Source organism: Gymnogyps californianus, chromosome 5 (assembly GCF_018139145.2).
Source record: "Gymnogyps californianus isolate 813 chromosome 5, ASM1813914v2, whole genome shotgun sequence".
NCBI lineage: Eukaryota > Metazoa > Chordata > Aves > Accipitriformes > Cathartidae > Gymnogyps > Gymnogyps californianus.
The window spans coordinates 46,632,295-46,660,047 of NC_059475.1; the positions used below are offsets into that span (position 1 = coordinate 46,632,295).

At 43.4% G+C, this 27,753-nt stretch overlaps 1 protein-coding gene across 2 annotated transcripts in view; it reads right to left on the minus strand.

Moving 5' to 3' along the window:
* Positions 1–7,901: 7,901 nt before the first annotated feature.
* POMT2 (protein O-mannosyltransferase 2) overlaps positions 7,902–27,753 on the minus strand; it is a 30,872-nt gene continuing 11,020 nt past the window's right edge. Inside the window, exons 9-21 of one of the 2 annotated variants that reach the window (XM_050897169.1) lie at positions 27,060–27,169; positions 24,926–24,992; positions 23,952–24,021; positions 22,312–22,390; positions 21,362–21,513; positions 19,586–19,677; positions 18,402–18,478; positions 17,152–17,223; positions 16,878–16,937; positions 16,566–16,671; positions 14,540–14,680; positions 13,794–13,908; positions 7,902–13,205 (exon numbers count right to left, since the gene is read on the minus strand). In XM_050897169.1, coding sequence (XP_050753126.1) covers positions 13,100–13,205; positions 13,794–13,908; positions 14,540–14,680; positions 16,566–16,671; positions 16,878–16,937; positions 17,152–17,223; positions 18,402–18,478; positions 19,586–19,677; positions 21,362–21,513; positions 22,312–22,390; positions 23,952–24,021; positions 24,926–24,992; positions 27,060–27,169 — 1,247 coding nt within the window. In that variant the 3' untranslated portion in view covers positions 7,902–13,099. Of the gene's footprint in view, positions 13,206–13,793; positions 13,909–14,539; positions 14,681–16,565; positions 16,672–16,877; positions 16,938–17,151; positions 17,224–18,401; positions 18,479–19,585; positions 19,678–21,361; positions 21,514–22,311; positions 22,391–23,951; positions 24,025–24,925; positions 24,993–27,059; positions 27,170–27,753 lie in introns of both variants that reach the window. The other variant, XM_050897170.1, reaches the window with a different exon arrangement.

Here is a 27,753-nt window from a genome sequence, read left to right on the forward strand (position 1 = left end):
TAGGCAGAAAGGAGGCTCTTCTCGTTGGAGTACTGAAAATAATCCCTGGTAGGAGACAAGTTCAAAGGCACAATGCTACATCCCCAGCCCCAGCCTGTCTCCCAGGGGCCTTTCTCCTAAAGAGCCGGAGTGACAGCACTGACTGCAGTGACAGCAGGAAGCCACCGGAGACGTCTCTGCAAATGCCATAATAAATTACCTGTTTTCTCAGGCTTTTGAGACCTCGCATTCTCAGCGCAGACAAGACAAGATGCTGTATAGGAAAAGCTCCATATACATTAGAGAAAGCTGGAGAGCCCTGTCCTAAAGCTGGGCTCTTGAAGAGTCCAACAAACTCACAAAGAAATTGAACAGTCAGATGGGACTAAGGAGCCCCACAAATACAGATCCCTGGCTATTGAGCCAGAAAACAAATGATGTCCTAGGCATACTGTGTTTTGAACGCCATTGCTGGAAAAGACTTAATTAATGTCAAAGGTCCCAGGTCCTAGAAAGATGCAAGTAGCTTCTGTTAAAAATACAGCGTTTTAGCTTCCATGATAACTAAGAAAAGCCCGAAAAGTGTACAATCTCTACACATCTATATTCCTAGAGAACAGGAGATAAATAGAAAGCATTCAATAATAAAGAAAAGTCACAAGCTGCAGGGCCATCTCATGGCTGGGAGTTCAGAACATGCAACCTGCCAGCCCGCAGTGCTTCCTGCTGTTGGCCACCATCTTCTGGTCCACAAGCTCCCACTAAAATCAGCGTCTTAGCTGTGTGGTTGCAAAGGAAACATTCACACTGTGGACTGATGATAAATCAGTGCAATAATAGCTGCTGAAGCTGCAAGGAGCCTGAAAAAGCACCTAGAAGAGCAGTGGGAAATACCGAGTTAATTTGAACAGGGCGGCTAACACAAGCCCAGTAGTGCCAACGCAAACATTAACCTTTAGGTATCTTGCAGCTGATCGAGCGCACCAGCAAAGAGCATGAAGTGTCATCCTATATGCATCTGCACAAACTACTCTGACATTTCAGCCAGTTGTCACAACCACACAGATGTGGAGCTTCACCAGAGCCTGGCTGGACAGTTCAATCTGACCTTGCTAAGAAGGGGGAGCAGAACAGGCGGGCAGCACTGTGCTGCCAGGGCACTGGAGAGCCGAGAGTCCTCCCTAGACCACAGGATACCGAGGAGCAGAGTTGAAGCACGTATGTGCAGTCAGAGCAGGAATCAAAGCTGAATATTTGCCGAGCAACATTTTGAATATATTCAGAGCTGGCTGATAGAGGAGGAAGAGAAGCACCACAAAAGGAAGTTGTTGTAGTTAAGAGTGATCAGCTCCTAAAGCTTAGTTGGGATGTGGGACACCATTCCTTGGGTCCATACAGGCACCATACCCGCTATCATATCCCAGGACAACAGCAAAACGCAGGTTCAGCCGTTGTTCCTGATGGCAAGGGTATCTCAGACAACAGCAGTGAAGCCATGACGGCAAGGGAAAATGGTGGCTTTTGTCCAAAGTCTTCCCCCCTGCACCTTCCATCCGTGCTGCAGATGGTGGCTGCATGCTGAGCGCTCGCAGAGAAGGCACAAGTGTCAGCACAGACCAGACATAACGGCAGCAATGAGAGTGCTGAGCGTGACGTGTCTTCTCCTTCTGTGGAACATACACTTGCCCCAGCTGATGAAAGGGGCAATGGGCTGGCCATGCCCCTGCCCACCTGTTGGCACCCAAACCCCACGCTGGTATGACACTCAGCAGAGTCTAAGAACCAAAGAGAGTTAATTCCTTCCCTGCCCCCCAGCAACAGCTCCTTCTGGGCAGGGTACGGGAACATCCAGGAGCAGTTTCTCCACCTTCCCTGCCCCTCTGAACAGTGAATCCATTCCTTTGCTGCCTTCTGGCACTGGTACATGCCCTCTCCCTTAATAAAACTAGCAGTTTTTTCCCTGTGACAGCATAGATCTTCCAGCACAGCAGGAGGGAGCTGTAAGGAGGGACTTGAGGTGGGAGACAGGGAGAGCTCGGGGGTAAGAAACATCTGAACCACCATTCATGTGACTTAAAAGAGCGAGGGCTCAGCAGACACGGTGCTCTTCCCTGCATGCAAAGCAGCTTCTCCCTCGCAGCTACGTGGCTGTCAGAGGAGTTCCTCCTGCTGCCATGGCCCTGAGGTGCTGACAGCACAAGTGAAGTCCAGAGAGGATTTAAAGTACAACAAAAAACAAACAAGCAAACCTCCCTTCTTGTTCAAGTGTTTTGTGAGCCTTCAAGCATGAGGAAGCCCCAGGATGCATCAAGAGGTTGAGCACTGCAAATCTTTCCATAGTCTGAGGGTTTCCTGTGATGGTCCCCTGCTCCCTTGGCTCCATGTACCTAGCCTGGCAGCTCAGCTCTTTTCTGAGATGTTCTTGGATTTCTACAAGACTGTCCCTGGAGCTCTCATGAGTGAAGAGCCTCCAGGTCAGCAGCACAGACTGCTCCAAAATCATCTGTAGGCCACTTGGAGAAAGGGGAGGCAGATTTGTGGAGAAACTCACTGACCTGCACAGAGGACGATAGAGCTCTTTTGTGCTTTGGAAGAACACAAATTTATAATGTTTTTAATTTGTAGTGCGTCTCATTATTGTAATCTACAGCCCCTTCAAGTTACAGTACCAACACTCATAACTCCCCTTGCCAAGTGTCGGCTTTACTTGTTCAGTGCCTCAGTTTACCCACAGGGAAAGAAACTTGCCCAATCTCTTAAAACAGGGTGACAGAACTGGGAATAAGCTCGCAAATGACAGCCCCCAACCCTGCACTCAGGCTTCAGGGCACTTGGCGAACAACCCTCCCTCCCCAGGGATACCCCATCAGCCCGGCCCAGGGATGACCACTTTGCACATGCTGCTGTGGCACTATCAGTTTTCGTCCCAGCTGCTGTACCAACAAACCCAAATCCCCCTTTGGACCCCTGCTCATTTCCAATTCTAAATCTGTGAGTCTTCATGAATAATGCCACTCTGATCTAGCTGCTTCAGGCTCCCTCCTCACCTCGGATACAGGCTCCTGGGCTTGGCTAATCCCCTTTCTTCCCCCTTGCCCCCAGTCTCAAAACCACAGACCATGATGGCTCCTCTTTTCCCCAGATTCCTGTTCCCATCCTCAGGTGGGAGCAGAAGTCATGCAACGTTCCCAGCAGTCTTCTCAAGCTACCCCCTCAGGCCATGGTGCGGCACAGCTCAGTAGCAAAGCAAATAATGAAATACAGTTGCAGAACGAGAAGCAAAAGAGATGCAGGAGGGAATAATCTTGCCCATAAAATGACGAAGGCAGCAGCTGCAGAGCTTGCTGGCTGCCACCATGCCTGCGGGGAGAGCAGGGAAGCACTACTGACCTTGAGGATTTGGGCTAAGGGGAGAGGGATAGGCAGAGGGAGGAGGAACAACGTGTGGGAGAGGATTCAACAGCAGAATAAAATGAAAACACGTCTTTTGACTTAGATTTGCTACTAGACATCTCCAGGTTCATCTTGGATCTCCCAGGGCCAGCTGGTGAAAGTTTGTACAGGCAGGTGAAAACAGTCCAAGGCTGACAGGGCATGAATCAGCGAGAGAACCCGAAGGGGACCACAAAGAGAGCTGCTAGCCTTAGTATTTTTGACTTATGAGGCTGTTGGACCACGTCTGGCACTTACAGGTGCTCAGACCTTACCTTGGTTGTTACTCACCTTGTGCTCTCTAGCACAGTGATAATCCACCAGTTGCTACTCCCACCACCAGGCTGATCGTCCAAGAAGCAACCTCTGCCTTTTGTAAGTCACTCTACCAAAGTGAGTTCAAAAAGTCTATCTACCATGTCAGTCTTGACACACAAGCTGAATTTGATCATAAGACACAACTGCAGAAGTGTGCACGCTCCAAGCTGGTGGGATGCAAGCAGCCACGGTCCCAAAGCTCTCCAGCCCCATTAGCTCAACATGGTGCTCTAGCTAATACGCCTGGCAACTTGGCAAGCACTGTGTCAGCACAGTTATCTGGCTTCTGTCCTACCTAGGGACGGTGCCACACAGGCTTGGATCTTCCTCCAATTGTCCTTATACTTCTGGACTGGATCATCCTTCAGCTGCCAAAACATCATGGCAGAAGCTTGGTGAAAGGATGCTTTACTCCCTGTGGAGCCTCCTCTGTAGTTTCCCCACTGGATTTGTCTTGTTTCAGAAGTGCTGCTGGTGCTGATCTCTGAAGTGCTCATTGATTGTCTTCTCTCTGATCTCAACTCTGTCTGTTCTTTCCCTCCTTCTTGCAATTTGAATTGACACTATTGACTAGGGCATCTCCTACAATCATTTGACCTGCAGCGGTTGTCTCTGAGAATAGCATCTTTGCTGTGATTTATCAAAACAAAGATTTTGCATTTAATTGCACCCATTCCTTCATGGCAGGGCTGTGCTAGCATCACAACCTTTCAGCTTTGCACTCAGCCATCTGCTCTCAAAGCAAACCCCACGTGTTATTGCTTCTATGTGTGGGATCCTTTCCTGCTTGAGGTCTTCTCCTCCTCACCTAAGCCATTCCAGTTTTGCGGCTCTGTCAAAAATAATTCTCCAGTTTAGCGAGAAATTTTGCACCTGCAAACTCCAGAGTCAAAAACGCCTAAGCGTTGAATAAATATTGTGGCTCTGTCTTGAGGAGAATGATGTACTTATGCCACATCATAAAGCACTTTCCAATCCATTAGTAACTAAATAGGATGTTAAACAGCAACTGTTAGCAATAAAGACTTAAAATCAGCAGGCACAGATTGCTTGCACCCATGAGTCCTACAAAAGCTGCCTGAGGGTATCTCCAACCTACTTATTGTTAATTTTATTTTTTTTTAATAATGCTTGAAACAAAGAAATTTCAGCTGACTTACAGAGTATAAAATGTGGCAATACTCAAAAAGGCCAAACAGGATGATTAAGAAAGGAAGAAACTAACTAGCCTGATAAAAAACAGCATACAGAAAATAATGAAAAACCCAGTAGGGAGTTTATTATAAAAGCGTTTGAAGATGGGTGTACAACTTTTCAGAGTGATCCATCAGTTCATGCTTTTCTGTCTCTGCCGAGTAGTGGTCTAATTCTTGATCCATCTCTTACTAACTGTCCTGACAGTTTTTCATTAACTTTGATATTCCTCATTATGCCTTCATTTTGTGAAGCAGCCTTTTTGCTTTCCTCCTCCGCATGACTCTTTCATAGCAGCCCTTAGTAATTTGAGTCCTCACTTTCTGGATGCTTCTCTCTTGTATTTGAAGTCAATTAATAACTTGTTACTCAGCTTCTCATCTTTGGCTTGTTTGGCTCTTCCTGGCCTTGCTTTGCACTGGGATAGTTGGTGCTTGTGCTCTTGTTGACCCTTATTTAAATACCGCTCCTCAGACTTGCTTCCGATGGGATTTTGCCTGGAAGTTATCAAATTGTTTAAATTCATCTTCTTCAGCTGCACTGGCTTTATTTGGCTGTTTTCACCCAGTTCATAAATCTTAAACAAAGATGTACCATCTTATGCATGTTCATATGCTCACCTCAACCAATCCTCCCCACTTTTTAGCTAGTTTCCTTCTCCACCTTGTAACCAAATAGTTATTGTCCCTAAAGCATTCCAAGGGATCAGCACACTGCCGGGGTGGGACTCAGCTGACCCAACACAGATGCCTTCATATGGGCAAGTAACCTAAACTCCCTTTCTGGTCAATGGTGGAACCCAGGTACTTCAGAACTACTTCATCCTAAAATACATGGTGAAAAAAAAAAGGTCAGATGAATGAAGCCTGAAAACTACCTTTTGTCAGCTGCAAGGATATCAGCTGCAAGACAGCAGGATCACTAGCTTTGGATGAAATCTGGAGATAAAACAATGACTGCAAGAATGGTAAATATGGACAAAGCAATTTACAGCAATCATAACACTTGGTAGACTATGCCCATTCAGATAAAGCACAAAATTTCTATTTCCAGAGCATGCATTACATGTGTCATGGTTTAACCCCAGGCAGCAACTAAGCACCACGCAGCCGCTCGCTCACTCCCCCCACCCAGTGGGATGGGGGAGAGAATCGAGAAAAAGTAAAACTCGTGGGTTGAGATAAAGACAGTTTAATAGGACAGAAAGGAAGATGATAATAATAATAATAAAACAATAAAAAAAGAATTAGAATATACAAAACAAGTGACGCACAATGCAATTGCTCACCACTTGCCGACCGATGCTCAGTTAGTTCCCGAGCAGCAATCCGCCCCTCCTGGCCAACTCCCCCCAGTTTATATACCGGGCATGACATCATATGGTATGGAATATTCCTTTGGCCAGTTTGGGTCAGCTGTCCTGGTTGTGTCCCCTCCCAACTTCTTGTGCCTCTTCAGCCGTCTTGCTGGCTGGGCATGAGAAGCTGAAAAATCCTTGACTTAATATGAACACTACTTAGCAACAACTGAAAACATCAGTGTGTTATCAACATTATTCTCATACTAAATCCAAAACACAGCACTATACCAGCCACTAGGAAGAAAATTAACTCTATCCCAGCCAAAACCAGGACGACATGGGCCAGAGCTACAGAGTTAGAGATGGTGTATTAGGAAACAACTCCAAAGTGTACGACAACCATAATCCTTGGATGTAAACCAGGAAGCAGTGGTAGGAGCAATGAAGATTTATTTCAGCATATGGAATTGGGGAGACTGATGTTGGAAGACAGTGTACAGTCTGGGGAACCATATGGGTAAACCAAAGAAAATGAGGAGAGGCACAGGAGATTGAGGGCTAGAGAAAGCAACTTGCATTGAAAGTTTCTATTTGGTTAGCAAAAAGAAGATTAAGCAGTGGCTTAAAGACAGAGCACAAAATCTATATTAAAACACCAGATTATAAAAAAGCCTCATTCTTGTTGAGGAACATGTAATGGGATGATGGCTGGAATTCAGAAGCCTAGAAACCTGGCAGGTTCAAATCAAATGCAAATGGAATCAGTCACCAGTGTCCACCCACGTGAGATCACTTACCTGTAGAAAGAAGCCATTCTTCCTCTAGAGGGCAGTGAGAAGTAAAGTTTTACTTCAGATATTATCAGCATTTTCTGAACAATACTTCATGCCTTTTCCTTACGATTGTCTCCCTACGCTCTAGCACAGCTTCTGTATCAGCGGTCCTTCCTTCCAGAACGATAGCCCTGATCAGACAATCTCCAAAGACCAACTTGCACTTTCTGAAGCAATACAAGATGTCAATAGGCTGTTCAGTAACCATCTATTAGCCTATTCTATCACCTTGTGCAGGCCATAGTCCAGTTTCTAGCTGTCCTGACTTTACTTTAGCAGCCCTTGGAACGTGTCTAAACAGACTGGTTGGCTCTCCTCCAGCACTGATCTGGGCATCAATGTGTAGCCCCAAATAAGAAGACTGTATTTTGTTTTTCCCCATCTAGTTCCACCCCAAGGATGCAACCCCTTGTTACACGGTACTCAAAAGTATACATTGCCCTGTCACTACAGCCTGGCATACAGCCAGATTCTGATTTACAGCATTCCAGTTTTATTAGAGACTATCGCATTTAGTTCACAGCAAGGGCCTCATTTGTACAAAACTGTGAATCAGTCTGATGTTATGGACGCTACACACTCAACATAAGAATGACTTACAGAAAAATGTTGGGTTCCTGAATAAAGTGCTTAATCTGTCAAATGAAGTGTTCATAGGCAACCTACCAGAAGCCTGATGAATACACCCATTAAACCTGACATATACATATTTACAATTCAACATGTCGTAACATGGAGAAATAAACCTGCTTCAACAGACAGTATTTTATTCTCACCCAAATGTACCAGTTTCACTTCCTGCCGTGCTTATCAGCACATCGCTTGGACTGCAGTAAAACCTGACCTCCTAGAATTGCAGCCCAGCAACATTTGTGTGCTAAAAGCTGACGTAGATCACCATTGTCTTAGATCGAACTCTCCAATGGGTCCGTTTAAAGTTCATGTTGCTACTTCAAGCATGCGAGGGAGACAGGAAAGGGGGGGAAAAAAAACCCACCCCAAGATCTAGACGCAAAGAGAATGCTTGAAAGAAGAGGTATTTATTACAAAATTAAATTCCAAATTCTACCTAATTTTCCATGATCTCCTGTACAAAATACACTTATAGCTCAAGGGAACATTCTCCCATCCGCACTGTATGGTGCAGTAATTACACCTTAGTTAGAATACATTCAGTTTACGGACAGATGCACATGCGCACACATACACACGCAGCATTAGTAAGAAAGGTTCAGAGTACAGGACAGAATTACAAAAGAACCCCTCTCACTGCTGCTCCAAACTCTTGCTCAGTCAGGGGCAAGTTCTTCAAGGATGGGTTTAAGCAGCGCCTCTTATAAAACACAACAAACTCACTTGGCAAAGTTTTAGGACCAATTACAAGTTCAGCAGGAGTGGTTTCTGTGCTAGTATGTCCCCTACCTCTGATATTATTTGTGACAATCATAGCCCTTGACATTCAAGTAAAGAGCATAAAGGAGTTTAAAAAGTAAAGCAACTCACAACCAGTGATGCAACCAATGTCTTAGTACTTTAAAGAAGATGGAGACAATTTTCAGTCCTGACTGCTTGCAGCCCACAGCCCCCCAAAGAGAGCAAGTGTGCTATGGAGGTGGTGTTCTTATCCTCAACCTTCCTTTCCCAGCAGGAAAGAGCCTTATGATGTTCTAACAGTCCACACATTTTTGCTTTCATGACACACACTTGCCAATGTGTGGGGTCACTTGCTGTAAAGGAGAAAAGAAAAAAAAAAAAATCTTACCTATATTCCCCAGCTGGCGGAGGCACAGGGTATCGCTAAGGAGATTTTCACATTGCCAGCAGGATCCCGAGAGGAGGAAACAGTGTTATATGGTACTTGTGTGCAGAGTGACAACCCAGAGGGTAAGTCACACAGGCACAGCCTCTGGAAGGGAAACCGCCAAGTGTGACAATGGAGAATTTCACGTAAGTGCCTGCATTTCCATGTTGACAGCTGGTTCACTCTCAAGTCCCTTGAAAACAATTCTCCAAGGGATCCAGGAAGGACAGGAGGGAACTGTCAAATAACACATTTGTTTACTTTTCCTTAACAAGGTTCTGGTTTTGCTCTCAGTGCATGTGACAGGTATTCATCCACTCAGGATACTATGAGGTGTCCTGTCCTACTCCTTGTTCAGGCACCCATAAGAAATGGATGCACAGCCTAAAAATTGGAGGAGAAGCAAAGACATGTCCTGTGCTTTGGACATACTTGAAGAAGAGGAAGGAGGGAGATATAAAAAGGTAGATCCTGTCAATACCCTTCGTGCATCAATAAGCCCTTCCAATCAAGGTGCAAAAAGAAAACTCTCTGCAGACGAGAGAGTGGAGGTGGCTCTCCCACCCACAGGGCTGTGAATGAGGCTGGTAAGCAGTGCACGACACAAAGTCCTCCACCTGGGCCAAGGGCAACCTTGGCACAGGAATCTCCATTCAAATCCTCCTCACAGTCACATCTCTGTCTCATAGCATGAGTAGTCCAGTTCCTGGAAATAGGCCAGTCCCTGCTGCTGGAATAGGTGTGTGCGCATCAGTGTCCTGAAGCAACTGTTAACAGAAACCTTTTAAGATGGATGGATTGTCTAGGATGAAGCTAGATGAGCCTAGAGGCCTTCTATCTATCCTCCAAAGACTGAAGAGGTGAAAACAGAGTTTACATACAAAAAAGAATTTGAAGCAGGGAATGTGGCAGCCTGCAGCTTTTTGTGATTTGAATCCATGGATAGTTTGATGAAATACTTTGCCACTAATAAAAGGAGCCCTGTCAAGCAAAGTTCAAAGAGAGCAGCTGCTCCAAAGAACAGCATCTTCCAGCCTCAGAAAGCACCATTAGCTATTTTCCACACGACTGGGGAAGAGGACTAATAAGCAGTCCTCAAAATGAACCTGAACTCATTCCACAAACACAAATGGAAAAACTGAACTGAAGCAGCTCAAATTCCATTCAGAAAGCAAAGAGGGCCCTGCACCCATTGCCTCACGTCTGCACCACTCAGACATTTTAAGTCGGAGTCATTAAGGGAATCCCAATTATTGAATTTTATTGGCCTCACAAAATACTGGTTACTACTATGTTCCAGCTATAGCCTGACAGGTTTTGTTTTGAGAAGCAAATATTGAAGGTCAAATTCTAACTAAAATAATTTTTCAGTATTTTTCTCCTGAAAGAAAACAGAGCAACATCAATTTACACTTACTTGAAAACCCCACCCTTGGAGTCCAGAGGGTGCAGAGGAAATGTCTGCCCTCCAGTCTTCAAATGTAGACCTTTTAATACTTTTAACTCATTTAAAAGAAAAAAAAAAAAAAATCTGCTTCTGCTGGAGGTTGCTCCCTCTTGTGGAACAGCAAGATTTTTTTCACTGTATGCCTCTATCCCCTTACCAGCATACAAGGCCTAAGAAATAGATTAGTCTCAACACCAATCAAGTGCTCTCAGAGGATTTCTGAAATGGCAGTCCTAAAGAAAAAGAAACCTTTGTCTGTATTGAAACAGAAGCTGGGCTTGTGCACAGGAAGGTGGGATGGGAGCATGACATTTGCCACCTTCAGCTGGCCAATCCCCAAACTCAGCTGCCAATCCCCACCCAAAAGATTATTACTAATAAAGGATAGAGGGACCCTGGCCAAGGAACACACTGGCTCATCTTCCTCAGGCAGCTCCTACAAAGCTGACCCCTTCATAATAACTGAAATAACTGAAGTAACCAAGGTTACTGAGTCAATTTTTGCTTTACCACAGATTTAATTTGACGAATAGAGTGTTAGAAACTGTCATTCCAAAACACAAGATTCTTAGGGGTTTTTTTGTTGTTAATGTTAAGGGCAAGCGTGTGATTGTATGTGCTGGAAAAAACCCTGCACTTTAAATCATGGCTTTTATCAGCTCTTCTGGCAAATCCTCCCCTTGGCAATGGGACTACCTTAGGGAAAGCTCATATTCAGGGTAGCAAGGTATTAAGCCAATAATCTCACCAAGAGCAGAAGATGCTGAATCACATTGCTACAAAGGCAGCACTGCACTGTCTGCCTGCCACATTGCCAACAGTTAACAATTTGCAGCTGCTGTCAGATCAAGCAGGATCTGAAGAAGTTTACAGCCTTCTCCCTCATCCTTCTTGCATATATATCACCTCTGTGAACCCCTGGCTCCCGCAGGTGGGAGCACTTCCTGCAATAGCAAGTGGAAAAGAATCATCAAACCCAGTAGCTAATTAGTGCAATGACTTCCCACCATGTATTACCAGCAGGTGATTAACTCAAAACCTTTAGAATCAAAAGCATAGGTCCATACCATCTGAGTTAGTGTCTATAGGAGTCAACTTCTGGAGAGAGAGATATGACACACCAAGCCAGAGCCTTACAATAGCAAGCAGCTGCCTTACTGAACAATGCTATGCATCTCTATTAAAGAGGAACGAAAGCAAGTCTGACTGGAGTCTCAGTCCCCCACACAGAACAACTACGCTAATACAGCCCTTCTGTGTTGTAGGAAATACATTCGAATTCAAGGTTTGGTAAGAGAAATGAAAGCACAATTCTTGTTTACAGACAGACGCACTCACCTGCTGCTCTCCCTGTACCTGTAATTTTGAAGCAAGGCTGAGAAGCAGAGCAAGAACTCTGAAATGAAAGGCTTGAGTTCATGGAAACATACACAAAAGGGTTTTGCAAATATTACTTCTTGAGACAGGAACACAGCTGTGGTCTAAGTGTCATTCATGTTGGATGATACAAGGTAGCAACCTTGAACTGTGACAAGAAATTGAAATTGGGTGAAGAGTAGGAGATGGAATAAAAGGAACATTTACAAAAATAGACCTAACACAGGAGAAAGGCACCTGATAAACAGAATTCTGCTTTTTTGGAAGGGGTGGATTCAACATCCAATGGCTCTTGACACTTAACAGACAAAGAATTTTTGCCTGGCCTCACGTTTCCTTCAATACAGTAATTTGATGTTCAGCTGTCTACGAGAGGGAACTTGCTCAATATTGTGAATGCAGTGAGCAGATACCGTGGCACTGACAGCCAGTTTTGCAGATGCCACATTCATTAAGATGAAGCCTTCCCCCTAAAAGTGCAGGTACTGGCACTGGAACAGCTGGGATCAAAAGATGATTGACAGCTGTCTAAAATTTCCAAGCTATCATTTCAGTCTCTAGTGCACCCCCAAGAAGGTGGTCTTCACAGCACACTGGGGCAGAAAATAAATCACCTGCTATTTCCACTGTAACTTCTTTAGCAGTTTCACACAGAACTGCAAAGAAGCTACAAAGTGCTGAGCAGGAACAGTCTGGCTCTGAGCACAGGCCTGCTTGGTGATTGTTACAAATGATTAAAGGTGACCAGAAAGCAAGGCAGTATACAGGGATAAACAATCTCCATCTCCTCTGTCTACAGAGGGCCTGGGAGACAGGCAAGGCACAGTGGCTCAGGAGATTTCAAGCAGACCCCTTTCAGTCAAATTCTAAAAATTCAGGGTCAGAACAAAAAAACCACAGACAGCCAGGGCAGGATAAAATGGACGTCCCCAGATACCTACATGAAGCTTTCAAAAACCTCGCCATAAGAAAGGTTGTTAACCATGATAAAAGTCCTAATGTCTCAGACGCTCTCTGGCTCAAACTGTAATGGTGCTTAGATTACAAAAAGGAAGACACACACACGAACATGCAACTACACACAGCCTCCAGCTTGTACTGGTCTGACTGCTGGAATGCCACTGCTGTTTGATGGATATATATTGCTCAAAAGAATTGAGATTTAAGCAGCCAGTTGTCCAGGAATATAACCTAAGGATTCAGGACATGAGTCTTGTTAAGAGGACCTTCTCACGGTCATTCTCTGCATCTTCCAATGCAGGCAGTGCAAACAAATGCCAAAGCAACAGGGCTACTATAGCCAGAGTTCTCCAGAGAGGGCATTTTACAGTCACATGTCTCCAAAGCACCAGAATCAGCCTGACATGCAGCAGATCTCATGCTTCTCATCCACTGTTTCCAGGCTCCCTTTGCTGGCTCTAGAACTCCCAGGAGTCCATCCACCGGAGCCCTGCCATGGGGCTGCTAGGGTCAGAGGCCATGGGTCCTATCATCCCATAGGACAGAGGATGGAAGAGGTAGAAGCTGTGGAAGGAAACCAAATGCCCATCAGGGACTGCACAGTTTTCTGTCTCAAGACCATTGCAGCAGATTAGTCCATACAGATGTCCTGTGGGACCTTTGTTTTTGGGCTGCTCTAAGCTCCACTGGGGACCTTCTAATCTCTGCTGAACACAATATATACATAGCACACAGTTTTATCACAGGTGGTATTTTCTCTTAGAAAGCAACAGCTTTGGAGAAAAGTCAGCTGAGAAAATCTACAGCAATGAAGGATTTGCCTGTATTTGAGGGATCTGGCACCATCTAGCATGGGGACTAGAATCAGAAACCACTGAACTGTGGGTTTGGAGGAGAATAGAGTGTTCACACTGAGTGCTGGGATAACAGAAAGATTCCCTGCAATGGAAAGATGTTTTGTAATGCATTACTGGGACACAGATGCTGAATCTAATAAAATTTGAGGGTTTAGGATTGGGCTTGATGATGTCTGACAAGTTCAGCAGAAAAGAGAGGCAGAGACAAAGGCTAAGGATAATTAACAGGCAGTAAGGTTTCCATTGAGACAGTGACTGTCACACATTCAGGAAGAGTTCAGCTTTCAGCACTCACCTGTACATGATGAGCAGAACCAGTGCCAGGAACCCCCCTCCATATACTTTTCTAGCTGTAGTGCTGGGTGACAAGAACCCAGCACAGAACTTCAGTAGTGTGTCCCAGGTGATTCCTAGGAGAAGGAAGAGGTAGAAGTCAGGAGCAATACAGAGGCCAAAGAGCAGAGCTGCTATGTTCAGTCATAGACTGGGCTGACAAAGCTCTGTTAACACCAGAAGACCTTGTCAATTTTAAAATTCATTTACCTTGGTAACCTTCAGAACTACAGGGATTGTTTTGTATTGGCAGAAGGTTCTTTTTTCCTATCTTTCCATTTGAATAAATGCAAAAGAGATCTGGGCCCCAGATGCTAACTAAGTTGGTACAAAATCACAGGAAAAACTACCAAGACTGAATTATGAACAGACATGACAGAAGAATGGGGGCAGCAAACAAAGGGAAGTCATTTGTATAAAAGCATATATAAGAACAGTGAAACCACAGAGAATAGGAATCACATCTCTAAATTTAAATGCCCTAAGCACTAGACATGACTGCCTCTTCAGGGTGGTAACAAAAAAAGACAATTTGGCACTGCAAGCTGCTTTGTGAAAAACATTTTGAATTAGTCAATGTTTTCAAGCACTTTGCACAAGCAAGCAGAAAACCTATTAAAAAAATAAACTGTTTAGTCTGAAAACATTCCATTTAACGGAATTTCACCTGTTTCCCTGCCTTGTCTTCTCCTAGACTCTAGAATTTACCTGTCAACATGCTGGAAAAAAGCATGGCAGGAAAGTAGTGGTGAAAGTAGAGAACTCGTCCCATCATAAAAAAAGGGAGGTAATGAAGGAGCCAGCCCAGTGTGATCTGCCCTCCACCACGTAGCATGACTCTGGACAGTTCTGGAATACAAATAAACAGACTTCAGCAAAGAAAAACTCAACTACAGTTCCTATTTGCAAACCTTACCACATTAAGTAAACTCAACACGAATGACCTTTGCAGGAAGTCATGTACTGGTCTGAAATCGCTCCAAGCCTCTGCAACATCCTAGCTGCATTCTTTATAAACATACAAATACTTTTGAGGAGAACAGTTATCGGAAAAGATAAAAAAAGACATAAGTCTCAAGGGACTGACAGGAGGTTGACCATGCTTCATGTTAAGACCGAACTTGCAGTTTCTCAGGATGTATATCAGACTAATTAGGTTATTCCAGTTTCTGATGTTTTTTATTCTCTCTGCAATGAGACTACAAGCCACCCAGCTGATCACTTTGCAAGCCTGTCCTGGAAAGAAATGTTGCCTAGCTTTCAGAGCCTGGGGAAGGGACTGAGAGCTCTGGCGTCTGCATGCAGCTTAGCCAATAACTTATTGTGTAATTGAATAGTTTCACATCACATTTTAGAATTCACTTCCCACAGAGATCTACAAAATGAAGCAACCATTGACGTAAACTGGAATGGTCAAAGTATGACTTATTAGGGTTTGTGAAAAGCTCTATAACCTTGGCATTGGACATAACAAAGGATCATTGCATCTCTTGCATTTGTCATTTGCTTTGCATAAATATCAGGAAACATTTCTCATTTCAAAACACCACATACTACAGTAGTACAGAGCACATGCAGAGCTTGAGAGCAGGGCACTGATCCAACTGGTCTGTCTCCCTTACAGCCAATACAGGTAGCTCCTTGCAGTATTTTTGTTGAAGATCTGTTCTGTTCACTATTAAACTCTTTGAGATATGAAGATCCTACTCTTTTCCTTGTGGGCATTGCTCAATAACCCAAGCTCAGTGGTTTCCCACTCTTGGCACACGAAGTCCTGCCATCCACGTACTTTTAAGGTGCCTGCAAAAGGCATTTATGAAAAGGAAGCCTATTATCAGTTACATATGTGGGGTAAGTATCTGTACTAGAAAAAACACCTCGGAAGCCTGCAAAGCAGAACAAGCTAAAAACCACGGGACCAGTAGATCTCTGCATCAGGAAGGTTTCCCTGACATATGTTTTATCACCTTCTCCTACCAATATGTCCAGATCAAATATAGTTTTTCTAAGAGGTACACATCTGGTCATTTCTGAGCTGCAGTAATCAATGTAATTGAGAGCAATTGTAGCCAGCATCTTGGCTCTTGAGCAGTTCATAAGCAACTTCCATGCTAGGTGGGTGATCACCTGCAAAGCAGGGCTGGCATATGAGCTACTGACTAATCCAAGCCCTTGTCTCCTGCAAGAAAACACGGTAGCAAAAGCCTACTAAGACACGTATCTTTGGATCACCTTGAGATGCCAGCTTATACCCAGACCAGCTCTGAAATCTCCAGCAAAGCAGTGGTAAGACTTTTGAGGAGCCACTGATCACATCTCCTGCCTGTGAGTCACTTCCAGAGCTCTTCTCTTTGGCTAAGTAGGTGTCTCAGGGCCCTTGCCGACTTGACGATTTCTGATCAAGTCTTACAGGCTTAGGGAAGTTGGCAACTCATCAGAAATGGTCTGCCATGCAAAAAGCAAGATTCGTTCATCAGCACGATTATTTCTAGTATGGAACCCTTTGTTAACAGTCACATCGTTCAGTGCTACACTTTCAAAGCACTATATAGCTTAGTGTTTTGTACATACAGCTGCCTTGAGTGTACTTTGTTCAACCCCCAGGGTTTTAATACAATATAAAAAAATATTTTTTTTAATACAGGAGTCCCAAGATGAGCTTTCCTGTATCAGGAAACCAGGATGTTATAATAGAGATTCTATAGTGCAGGCAGGATAGGAAGACTGACCTCACCTTTGAGTTCAGATGTCAGTTGGACACCTCTCTTCAGGGCCACTGCAGTGGAAACTGTTATCAGAAGATATAACCCAATAGTGACCAGATTTAGCCACCAAATCACCTACATAGGAAAAAAAGAAAGATTTGGGACTTTAGGCTGGACATACGTATGTGAGAGGAAATGAAAAGCTACATGCAAGCGTAAGAGTACAAGAGAGACAGTCCAAAAGGAGGAGGAAGAGGAAGAGAATCATTGTCACTGGCAGAAGCAAGACTAAGCTAAAATTTGCTAAAGACATTGGCTTGGAACCTCCCACTCCAACTTACCGGGTTTCCCAGCAAATAAACCCGATAATCGGTCTCATTGACACCAGAAAAACGCAGGCCCTGAGGAAACAGACGAGAAGGGAGTAAAATGGGTTTCCATCAGTCCAGTTTGTATTTTGCACAGTGTCAAAGGTGAGACAAATTCCCATCCATGCAGCTCAGGTGCTACAAAATAAAGCTGACAACATCTTCAATGCAATTAAGAGGTGCTATGCTTCAAGAAGCACAGCAAAAGCACTTGAAAACAGAATGGAAGGTGGATTGATCAATATACCTGGTAGTTGATGGGCCAGTGCCAAGGTTTGGATGTAACTTCATTGTCCTTTGGTTTGAGGCCGCTGTTTCCCTACAGGTAAGTCAAGATAAAATTTAAATGAGCAGGAAGTTATGCTGCAAAGCCTGCCCAGAAATGTCTCAGTACACAAACATACATGAATACTCTTCCTGAGTAAAGGCTGTTTTCTGACTAAAATAAACACATCGTCTTCTGGAGATGGCCACAATGAGGACAATGAATGTTTTAATATTACTGTGCAAGTGAAAATGTTCTTAGGGTACCATTAGAGGCAGTATTCTCTCATTTCTCTTCTCCAGCTTTTCTGTCACTGAGGACACATGTTGCATAAGCAAGACCTTTGTTCACTAAGAGACTACTTCGACAGGTTTCCCTCCACTCTGAAAAAAAAAAAAAGCCTCAGAAAGATTATTTCCATGGAAACTCATGCAGGTGCTTCCTTACCTGAGACAGCATTATCACTGGTTGCCATGGAAATGCTTAGCATTAATAATAATTTGCTTGACTGCCTTCCTTCTCTTAAGAATCTGAGAAGAGCTTTACAAACAGTAGCAAATAAAACCTTAGACTCCTTTCTCAAAATAGTAACTTCTCATTCTTCAGACGAAGGATTGAGGAGCTGGAAACAGAAGGGCTGTGACCAAGAGCACAGAGAACAATAATGGGGAAAGACTGCAAGAGCAGTCCACCTTGAAAATATTAAATCCAGCTCTTTTTTTTAATATTCAGGGATAAATAGGAAAGAGGAAAGCAGAAAACACAGCACCTTGATGAATTTAAAAAAAAAAATTAGAAGTTTTCAATTTTCAATCCAAACATTTATTGTTCTCCTAAGTGTCTGTTTAGCTAATTTTCCTGACTCTGACCACAGCAATATCCTCCTGCCTCACAAATATTAATTTAACTTTAAAACCTTCCAGTAGGGTGAGGAAAATTTCCAACTCTCCTTTACAGAACCGAATTTCAGCAGTGGAGGGATTACATAACTAGGCTGTAGCTAGATCACACCAACAGCACAGCCAGGCATCAAGCCCAAGGCTTCCAAACTTTTGGAAGATTTAGCTGCAAGACCACCCCTTTTTCTAAGTATAAATTCCAGTAGGTTGCTGGGGCCTGTAAATTCTGCCCTAGCTTGCAGCCGTCACCCAGATATCTCCGAAAACGCTATTTCTTTTTGACGCAAGAGAAAGGAGGAAGAAAATTATAATCTAGAATTAATGATATCCTACCCGGATCATAACCATGTGGGACTCTAGTAGAATTTCTGCAAAAGAGGGCTTCAAAACATCCAGGCTGATATTGGGCACTTCAGAAAAAGAGAGAAAAATAGATTAGAAGTCTGTATGGTTTACTTTTATTTGCCTCTTTTCATAATAAACTAAACTCTCTCCTCCTGTGACAAATCTGCTTCTAGCACCTCTTTTAATTCCCTACGCAATTCATTCATATTCTAAACACAAAGGTTTGCAGTCAAAAGTATCCCCCAGTGAATTTCACAACTGATGTACTCCTAGATTTCCTCCTTTACTTCCAAGAGGAAGAGAAATAGATAAAAGTCCATGAAATAAACAGACTTGTATTTCTAGCTGACGTTAGAGACATATTGTTCATAGGCTGCTGTTTATCTGTAAATGAACCATGAGTGTGGGAATGTAAAATGCATTATAACAGAAGAGGAAATTCTACCAAGTCAACAGCCCAGGATATCTCTCCTTTGGTTTGCATACAGTCACTCTGAAAGGATGAAGAACGCTAGGTTTTTTAATAACTCAGAACTCAGCCCAAGTCATCTGCAATTCATGGGATCAAAATTGGATTGAATAATTCAGGCCAAATGAGGCTGTGACACATATCTAACTCCTGGATGAGGCTGCAAGGCCCATCTGTCATTACTGGCAAACTTAGTTCTCTGTCACACTTCTATTCATTTCTTGGTGGTACTGCAAAGTCATTATTTAGTGCCCATAATGCCCCTGGTAAGAGAAGGAAAAAATCCACCAGAACAGGGTGGATCCTAGCTTTTTAAAAAAATTATTAAAGTATATATGACATACTCATATCGATGACAATAATTCCCAATTAAACCAATGATGTTAAAAAACCAGCCTGTACTGCAGTGCCTACAAAACTTCACACTTTTGTTACCCATGAAGATCTCAAAATCCTTAAAAAAGTCGTTATACTTCCACTACACTTGAAGCATTATCACCAGCTTACAGTACAAACAGTGAAGTAGAAAAAGGCTATGCATCTCTGAACAACTGGGCCAAGTTCAGCAAGTTCGCGCTTGAGTTGGGAAAGAACACACAAATTCCAAACACTGAATGCCAATTCTTGCCATCTGATAGCTCATCCCTTCCTTTAACAGCAAGCCAAGATGCACTCGAAAAGGAAAAGGAAACAAATTACTTACACTTAGGGTTAATATGATCTTCAAAGTTCCAGAGGGAATTGGGAGTCTCCTTCAGGTATGGTGTGCAGGTGACTTCCACTTGTTCCCAACCCCTGAGGAACAGTAGAACTGTTAGCCACCACCCCACAAAAGCTCACTCAATATTTCCAGTTCACGTCTGATTTTTTCCCCATTTAGTTTTATACTTCCCCATAACACCTACCATATCACTCAACCCCAGCAGCTGCATTCGTACACACTCTTACATGCTCTAAGCGCCATGTAGAAACCAAAACAGATTTGCAAGGCAGCCAACATCAAAATTCTACTGATTATTTGAACCACATTTCTAATTTTGGGCATCTAAACTAAAAAACCTAGGTCCATACATAAGCAGTGGGATTTTTGAAGATGATGCACATTGACAACTAGAAACTACTTCAAGTCAATCCCTACAGTCTCTCCAGAAGAAAATCACCATCATTAAGTCAATCCATGCCTACAGCAACTGTATTTACAGAAACAAAAGAATGACTTTAGAGGATCCCACCAACTGTTCATTTAGTCTGTCACACTATTTCTAGCAGGTCACATCAAACACTTTGGGAGAAAGTGCATCAAACCCAATGTGACAGATTAATAAGGAATTTTCTACCAATCACCACTTAGCAGACTTAACTCCACTAATTAATTAATTCCATTAATTAATCACCACTTAATTTTCTGACGGACAGTGATTACTCCCCTTTAAGTTCCTAAAAAAATACAAAAATCCAATATACTCTAACCATCCTTATTTGCAGTTAACAAGTATTTTTCCCCTCAGCTCTTAGTGTCATCAATATTTTGTGGCAATAACTTCCATTCACAGGGTAAGTTTGTGTTAGGGGAAAAAAAATACCCCCTTTCTTGAATGCTGTTGACTGAGGCAGTGATTCATTTTTTTAAAAACCAATCACATTATTTACCCATGAGCCCAGTTTTACTGATAAAGTCTAAATGGCACTTGCATTCCTGATCGGGCAGTCACCAGAGGTATCTGCCTGCGCTCACTATGATTCAGCATCCACAGGATTCCTTAGAAACCCTTTTTACCATAACACAGTGAACGGAAACCTAAGCTAGCAGTAACGGAGGCTGCTCTGGAAACAGAAGCAACATGACCGCACAGCCTGCTACTTCAGGATCCATGTTAGCATCCCACACAGTACAGCTCTGCAGATACAGCAGCTTGCTTGGCATTAGTCTGGATGTCTCTGCATATACCTCATTTTAACGATGAGGATATATTAAATCCCAACCCCTGCTAATAGCAGCTTGTTACCGTTGCCCTTGCTTCAGATGCTGCATGCAAAAATGGCAGAAGGTCTTCCAACCACAAAATAAAGTAATACCAATAAAAAGAAATTTGGAGGATTATGGTATGGAACACTATGAACTACCCCAGTTTCTAGCAATTTTTGTGAACCCCAATAAAACGGGCCTTGAAGAACACATCTGTCATCCCCTCCTGGACTTATCAGATGACAAGATCTACACCTATACCACTCTTGGATCTCTTAGTAAGGGATATTATTTTTCAGAGCTTGTATACCTTCACTGTAGCAGACTGCATAACCCTAACCCAGTTCTTCCCCTCTGGTTATATTTTTAGTACCTGCTAGTTACTTTTTTATTCTTTTAAAGATGAAGAAATGGAGGAAATGTGGTTATTGCTTAGTTTAGAAGTACCATTGAGCAAAGGAACATGTCAGCTCAAGGCCTTGCAGGGGTGGAGGGGGATTACAAGCTATTTACCATTTTGGCAGAGTCTTTCCAGAAGAGCCCAATATACACCCTGTGGCCACATGGGTTAGCCGGACCTGACTCCGTAGGACTTTGATGAGCTTCCCAGCCTTTCTGCCCACCACTTCAATCCGCCAGAAATCATTGGAGTCTCCTGTTCCATTCTATCATGCAAACATATCATAGGAGGGGGAAAAAAAAAAAACCAAACCACCACAAACAAGCAAATAAATAAATAAATAAATAAACAAACAAACAAAAAACCAAACCAACTAGAAGACATACAGGATTGAAGCACTGCAAATAGGAACTTCTGAAACTCTAATGGTGGCAAAGCTAAACAAAGGAGCCCAGGCTACCCTCGCTCAGACTTCACAGAAGAGATTCCCCATCAGGAAGAGATGATTCTAGACATAAGCAACTACTCACAAATACATTTTTATCTTGCCAATCTTAAACTTTTTTGCTTCCAATTCATACTTGACTGTAGCTCAGGGTTACGTTTTAAATGGGGGTAACTTGGCTGCTTCACAAAAGGGGTTTAGGCAGCAGCCCCTTGTGTTTGGAAATTCAGCCCTCAAAGCAGATTTCATTTTCGCGATTCAAAATTCTGTCATCATTCTGTCAAAAAAAGGCACTTGACTATGTGACAAGGCCAAATACATAAAATAATACTTGTCAGAGCAACTTCAAGGTTGCTCAGTTTGGCATTTCTGGAGTTGAACGCTGCCAAAGCTAGACTGGCAGTAAAAGCTTAAATTATTTTCTTGTCTGTGTTCATGTTAAATAGACCTTAAATATGAGATAACCTGTTTCATACTGAATCAGTTTTTCCTCCAGTATGGTAGATGCTCATCTATCACCTTGGCTATCAAACGAAAAAAGCAAGAATAAATCCCCTTGGCACAGTATGAACTCTCCCCAAAAGAAGGAGCTTTTGTTTTATCTTGCTATCCACTTACTATTCCATAGCCAGTGACCTGAAAATGCTTCCTTGTCAGCGGAGCCTCATGCTGGTGACTGTGAAGATTTCTGGAAGTTCTGAAATGAAATTAAAAGTCAAACCTTGTTTTGTTTTTATGTCTCAGTCAATTTGTGATAAGAACTTTGGTTTGAGCCATTCAGAGAGCTGCCAGCGCTTTGACCACTGAATTCCAGCTGAGGGCAGGGCAGGATGCAGCCTTAACAGTGATGGGGGCCACAGAGTGAAACCGCCGCTTCCCACCATGGGACTCTGAGCTTATGCCACACTGGGCAGTGCTGGAAAAGGAGGACAGCATGAATAAATCCAACTCTCAAGCTACAATCCACCACCTCCAAGTGAAAAAGACATTGTTGGTTTTGGGTTTTTTTTAAATGAAGAGTAAAGGTGGGACTAACACTCCTGCTCTTGCAAGAAGCAAAGCAAGATCCTGACCTCTCTTGATTATCAGTTTTGCTTTTGAGGGGAAATATTGTACCATTTAGTCAGGCACAGATTTACTGAGGGGGGAATGAGTGGCCCCCATTAGCACCAGCTGTACAGCCTCCTGCCCTAGCAGGAACTGGTAACTGAGGCAACCAGAAAAAACCTGGCCATATCCTGGTCAGTCCTTAATAAAACCACTTAGACAATGAACTACCCCCCCAACAATATAGCTGCATCCAGCCCGGCCTTATCTGCACAGAAACCCTCTATCCACGCTGGATGAGGTTTATACACAAGGAGATGAGAGCCATCTGCTGGATCTTTTCTGCAGCACTGCGGTTTCACCTCCCATTCTGGACACCTAATCAAGACCTAACCGGTATTGCCTAATCAAGATTTTATCACCTTCATTATCACATATTTGATAGTAAACCCCAAAATTCAAGGCTTTTTTTTTTTTTTTTTTTAATCTTAAAATAATTTTGGAAACCCAAGCAATGATTTGTGAACACGCAATACTGAATACAATATGACATGATTTCCAGGCTCACAAGTTTAGAGCTTCTGTTAAGAAATCAAAGCTGTGACAGCACAGAGCATTGTGGCACAATGACATTAGACTAGATGAAGATTAAATATCAAGTTACTAGAGCTCCCCTGCTTCCTCTCAGGTATTCCCTACAGAGAGGCAAGGCACCAGCCGACATTTTTGTGCAAAGTGTTTCACTGCTGTGATCTCGGTGCTGTTGAGAACTTCAGCGGGTATATACTGCCTATACATATAGGAACAGGACATTTGCAGTACACTGACAAAAAAGCCCACGCTCTATTTGCCTAGAAAACTCAGAGAGTGGGGACAAGCAACAGAATGAGGGTTTGGAAATTCCTTCTTTGCAGAAGAGTTACCCTTAATATTGCACCTCACACAGCTGAACAAATCCATCTGCTGCTTAGGTAGGTATTTCTAATGAAGTTGTGTGGTTCTGTTAAAAGTCCCCATTTAACAGACACCCTTCAAAACATAAACGGTAGAAGAAAAACTCCACAAACGCCACACTGGAAATGCAGATATACAGACACCTCCGTCACACAGCCTGCTTGTGCTGGCCTAACCATGTAGCCTCCAACAGGACAAATCTCCCACCAGTTCTACTCAATCACGCAATCTCTTCGAATCCCAGAAATCATCCTTACTCTTTATGTTCCAGACGAATAATATCTCCATGCCTCACAAACTCCACAGGGCTTGAGGGGTCTGACAGATCTGCTGAAGGAAGGCAAACTAATCATATCAATGCACTGAAAAACATACTGGGTCTTAGAAAGTTTCTTGGGAATGCTCATGCCTCAAGCAGACAATACATGGCAAACTGATTTGTGTCGACCCTAAGTGTGGTGTAAACCACTGCTCCAGTTTAAAGACCAGCCCTGAGGGCTACTCCGAAGAACGTGGCCCCAAGCAGCACATACTGCCCTTAAATAAAGAAGATGCCTGGTCAGGCTAACTGAACCCCAAAACTACATACATATTTTTTTATTTCATGAACTAGAAAATGACTCTTGCAACACTGATAACAACTTTGTTATATCTACGTTATTTGCATTTTTTGTTGTTTAGACAGTTCTTGTTAATTTTTATATACACATGCTGCAGGTGAAGAGAGGAAACTCTGCCAGACCAAACATGCCTCAGCTACACTATATGATATTCTACAACAACAGATGTATGTACAAACCACCTATCTTCACCTTCAGTACTGTCATCTTGTCCCAAGCAAACATCCATGCAAATCAGTTGAACAGAATGTATCAGAACATACCAGGACCCGACTTCTCCAGGACCCATAGCCACAATAACAGATTCCACAAAATATTAACTGAGTTCAGATTAATTTCCTCTCTGTTATTTGCAGCCCTACCTAGCTGAAAAGTTGTCAATGCAACCTTCAGCTGAGAAAAGCTTATTTACTTCAGCTGTACAATCTGGACAAAAACAAAAAACACAGTAGACACAAACAGCATTAATCAAGATGGAGACAGTTTCCCCTTGTTCTTCCTCCTCTCCCCCTCATATCCATGAAGGATACTTTGCCCTGGAGGGAACTCAGAATATTTAAGTGAAAAACTGAAGCGGCAGTTATAAAAGGCACTTTACTGGTATTTGTTACCTGTATCCGAATCATGTTTCTTTATAATCCACAGGTTATTCAAATCTTTATGTAAGTAGGCAGTGACCTGAAAGCATAGGATAAATTATTTTACCGAACAAGAAAAAAGTTGGTGATAGCACACACACATTCGCCAGCAAATCAAAGTCCCAAATGAACGCACCAATAACATAGAAAACCCTGGGATGACTTTTATGATAGTGCCCCCTAGAAAGTCACTCCTTAACCCAGATCACACCTTTTATTCAGTGTACAGCCCATACACTCAGGAGCACTACACTTAATGGCAGTTCACATGCATCATGAGTAACAGTGTCCAACCATACAGCTTGACCTCCTCCCACCCTACTTCAGAGGCTCCTTCTGCTACAACAGGACATCCAAACCTGAACTTTTTGAATAACCACTGACCAGTACCAGAACCAGGAGATGGAAACAGCACTGGCTTTACAGACAGGCATCACTGGTAGAGATTTATGACAACAGGCTGCCTGTGACAACCATAATACTTCTGCCAAAAGATCCAGGCAAGGTAAGAAGGATTCAGGGATCAACTGTTAAAGCCGCACATGCTACCTAGCTGATCCTTACTGGCCTGCTCAGCCTCACACAGAGTAACTGCTCCTACTGCTACCATGGGCAGGGGAGACCATCTGGCCCCAGAGTGCTGCTCCCAAGGGCAACCTTCCCAAGCAGCATGAGGAACTGTGCCCACTTTGCTCACTCTCCTCTTCCAGCAGCAGCAAGCCCTGCTCTGTGGGACCCTAGCCCAGTCCCAGACCTGTGCCTCCTGCTCAGGTGGGAGCAGATGGCCCAGTGGGTGGGTGAGAGAACATACAGGAGTGTCTGAGGGTGGGGAAAAAGGGAGAGCTGGAACCTCATACCTTGAGGTTATATCATCAGGAGAGGAGGGAAAGCAGGAGGCAGAGAGCTCACTGCCTACATCTCTTCCTCCCTAAATCTCCTCCAAGTTCTAAATTTCCTTCCCCTCTCCACAGTCCCCAAACTCTCCCAGCCCCCTACCCCTGTCCTAGGGCAGGGAGCATGGGGGGAATCTCCACCCTTTCCCACTTACCCTCAGGGAAACTCCCATCAGCGTCCTCTCCAAATCCCCCTTCCCTGCTTTTAGTGTCATAAAGCATGAATTGAATTTTGCCTATCCTTGAGCCAGTTTTGGTACGACATCTCCATCTACGGTAATAAACATCAACGTCACATAAGAGTATTAGAATTTTTGGTTGGGAAGAACAGCAGGAAAAGAAGATTGAGACAAAGTTTTCATTTCTGAAAACTTCTTCCTCACCACAGAGACTGAAGGGAGTTAAAAAATAAACACTGTTTTTCTCTGGCAACTTTCTTTCAAGGAGCTCAGAACAATTTTTAGACACTAACATGCAAACTGTAAAATCTTGGGAAAGCTGCAGAAGCTGCGAAGATTTGTGAAGCTTGATGATGGACAAAAATAAGAAATTCACTTAATTTTTGTACTACTTAATTAGCAATAGTTACATGATTTCTGATTTTTACTTTGATTTATTCCTTAGTCATTTAATCAGAAGCCTTTAGAGAGTTCAGATAGTTTCATTATGGCTAGCTTATGAATGTACAGATATCTAATTTCATGAGCAAAGCCTTATAAATTCTTTGGCGACAGATGAGGAAAGCAAAGCACAAAAGGAGAGTAATTCATGTAAGGTCACAGAGGCCAGTGGCAGGAGTGAAAACAACACACAGCAGTCCTCTTCTGTTGCTTTCAAAACACAGCAATGAGATCTATAAGATAAAGTAACGTATTTGTTTTCAACATAAGTTTTACAGCCTTCCTTGAGGTAATAACAGCACTTTCATTATGGAAGATTATTTTTAAGTCCTCTTGGCCTCCATCTATGGAGGCTGGTCTTGCTACTACCATGAAGCCTTGTTACTGTAAGTCACCTCTCTGGTGCAATATGGTAGGCTCTCTTCAAGCATCCTTGTTACTCAGACTTCCAAGCCAAGTGCACAGCTGTGGCACTGAGCGGGTAACAGATGCTGAGTAAATACACAGCTCCTATCACAACGGCCCCTAATGCTAAGTGCAATGGGAGCAAGTCAATGGTTGTAGTCAGAGGCAGTACTACTGCAGCACACTAACCTGCTGCTGGCGAGCCCCAACGCCCTCCGGGTAGAGGTGCCAGTGGGAGTGAAGGTATCCCCCTGCCATCCGGAGGTTCTTCATTGTGACCACAGACCCATATGCCAAGTCTACATGGGAAGGAAGGAGGAAAAAAGGCATAAGGTAGCTCTCCTATAAATATCTCCCCCAGCTAGTCTGCAGTGCTTCCATTAGGCATGCATGCATTCTCCTGCTTTGTTTTGATGAAAGCTCATTTCCTGTTTGACACATTACTCCACAGAGCTCATTGCCAGCTTATCTTCCATCCCCAACCACGATTCAGTAGAACTGTTACATAACATTTGGCTGAAACACTTAAAATTCTCCCACCTGGTTTTAAAATAAACAGAAGTGCCAGTTCTTTTGTATGTAATTTCAATAATGAGAGGTTTGAGATAGCTTTCTGTAAGAGTATATGGTCAAATTAAAACATGATCAAGTTTGAAAAGCATGTGACTACTTTGAAGCACTCCATTGTCCGACCCCTACAGCAATACAAGAGGGAAGGGAGGCAAGTGCAGCTATCAGATAGCAGGGCTGATACCCTGGCTTAAGACACCTTCCTTCATAGCACCCCCACCACAAGCAAGAGAACGCAGTCTTGGAGAACGGACCTGATGCTCTCCCAGTAGCAGCTCTGGAGCAGTGAACAGCCAGAGAAAAGCTGAAGTAA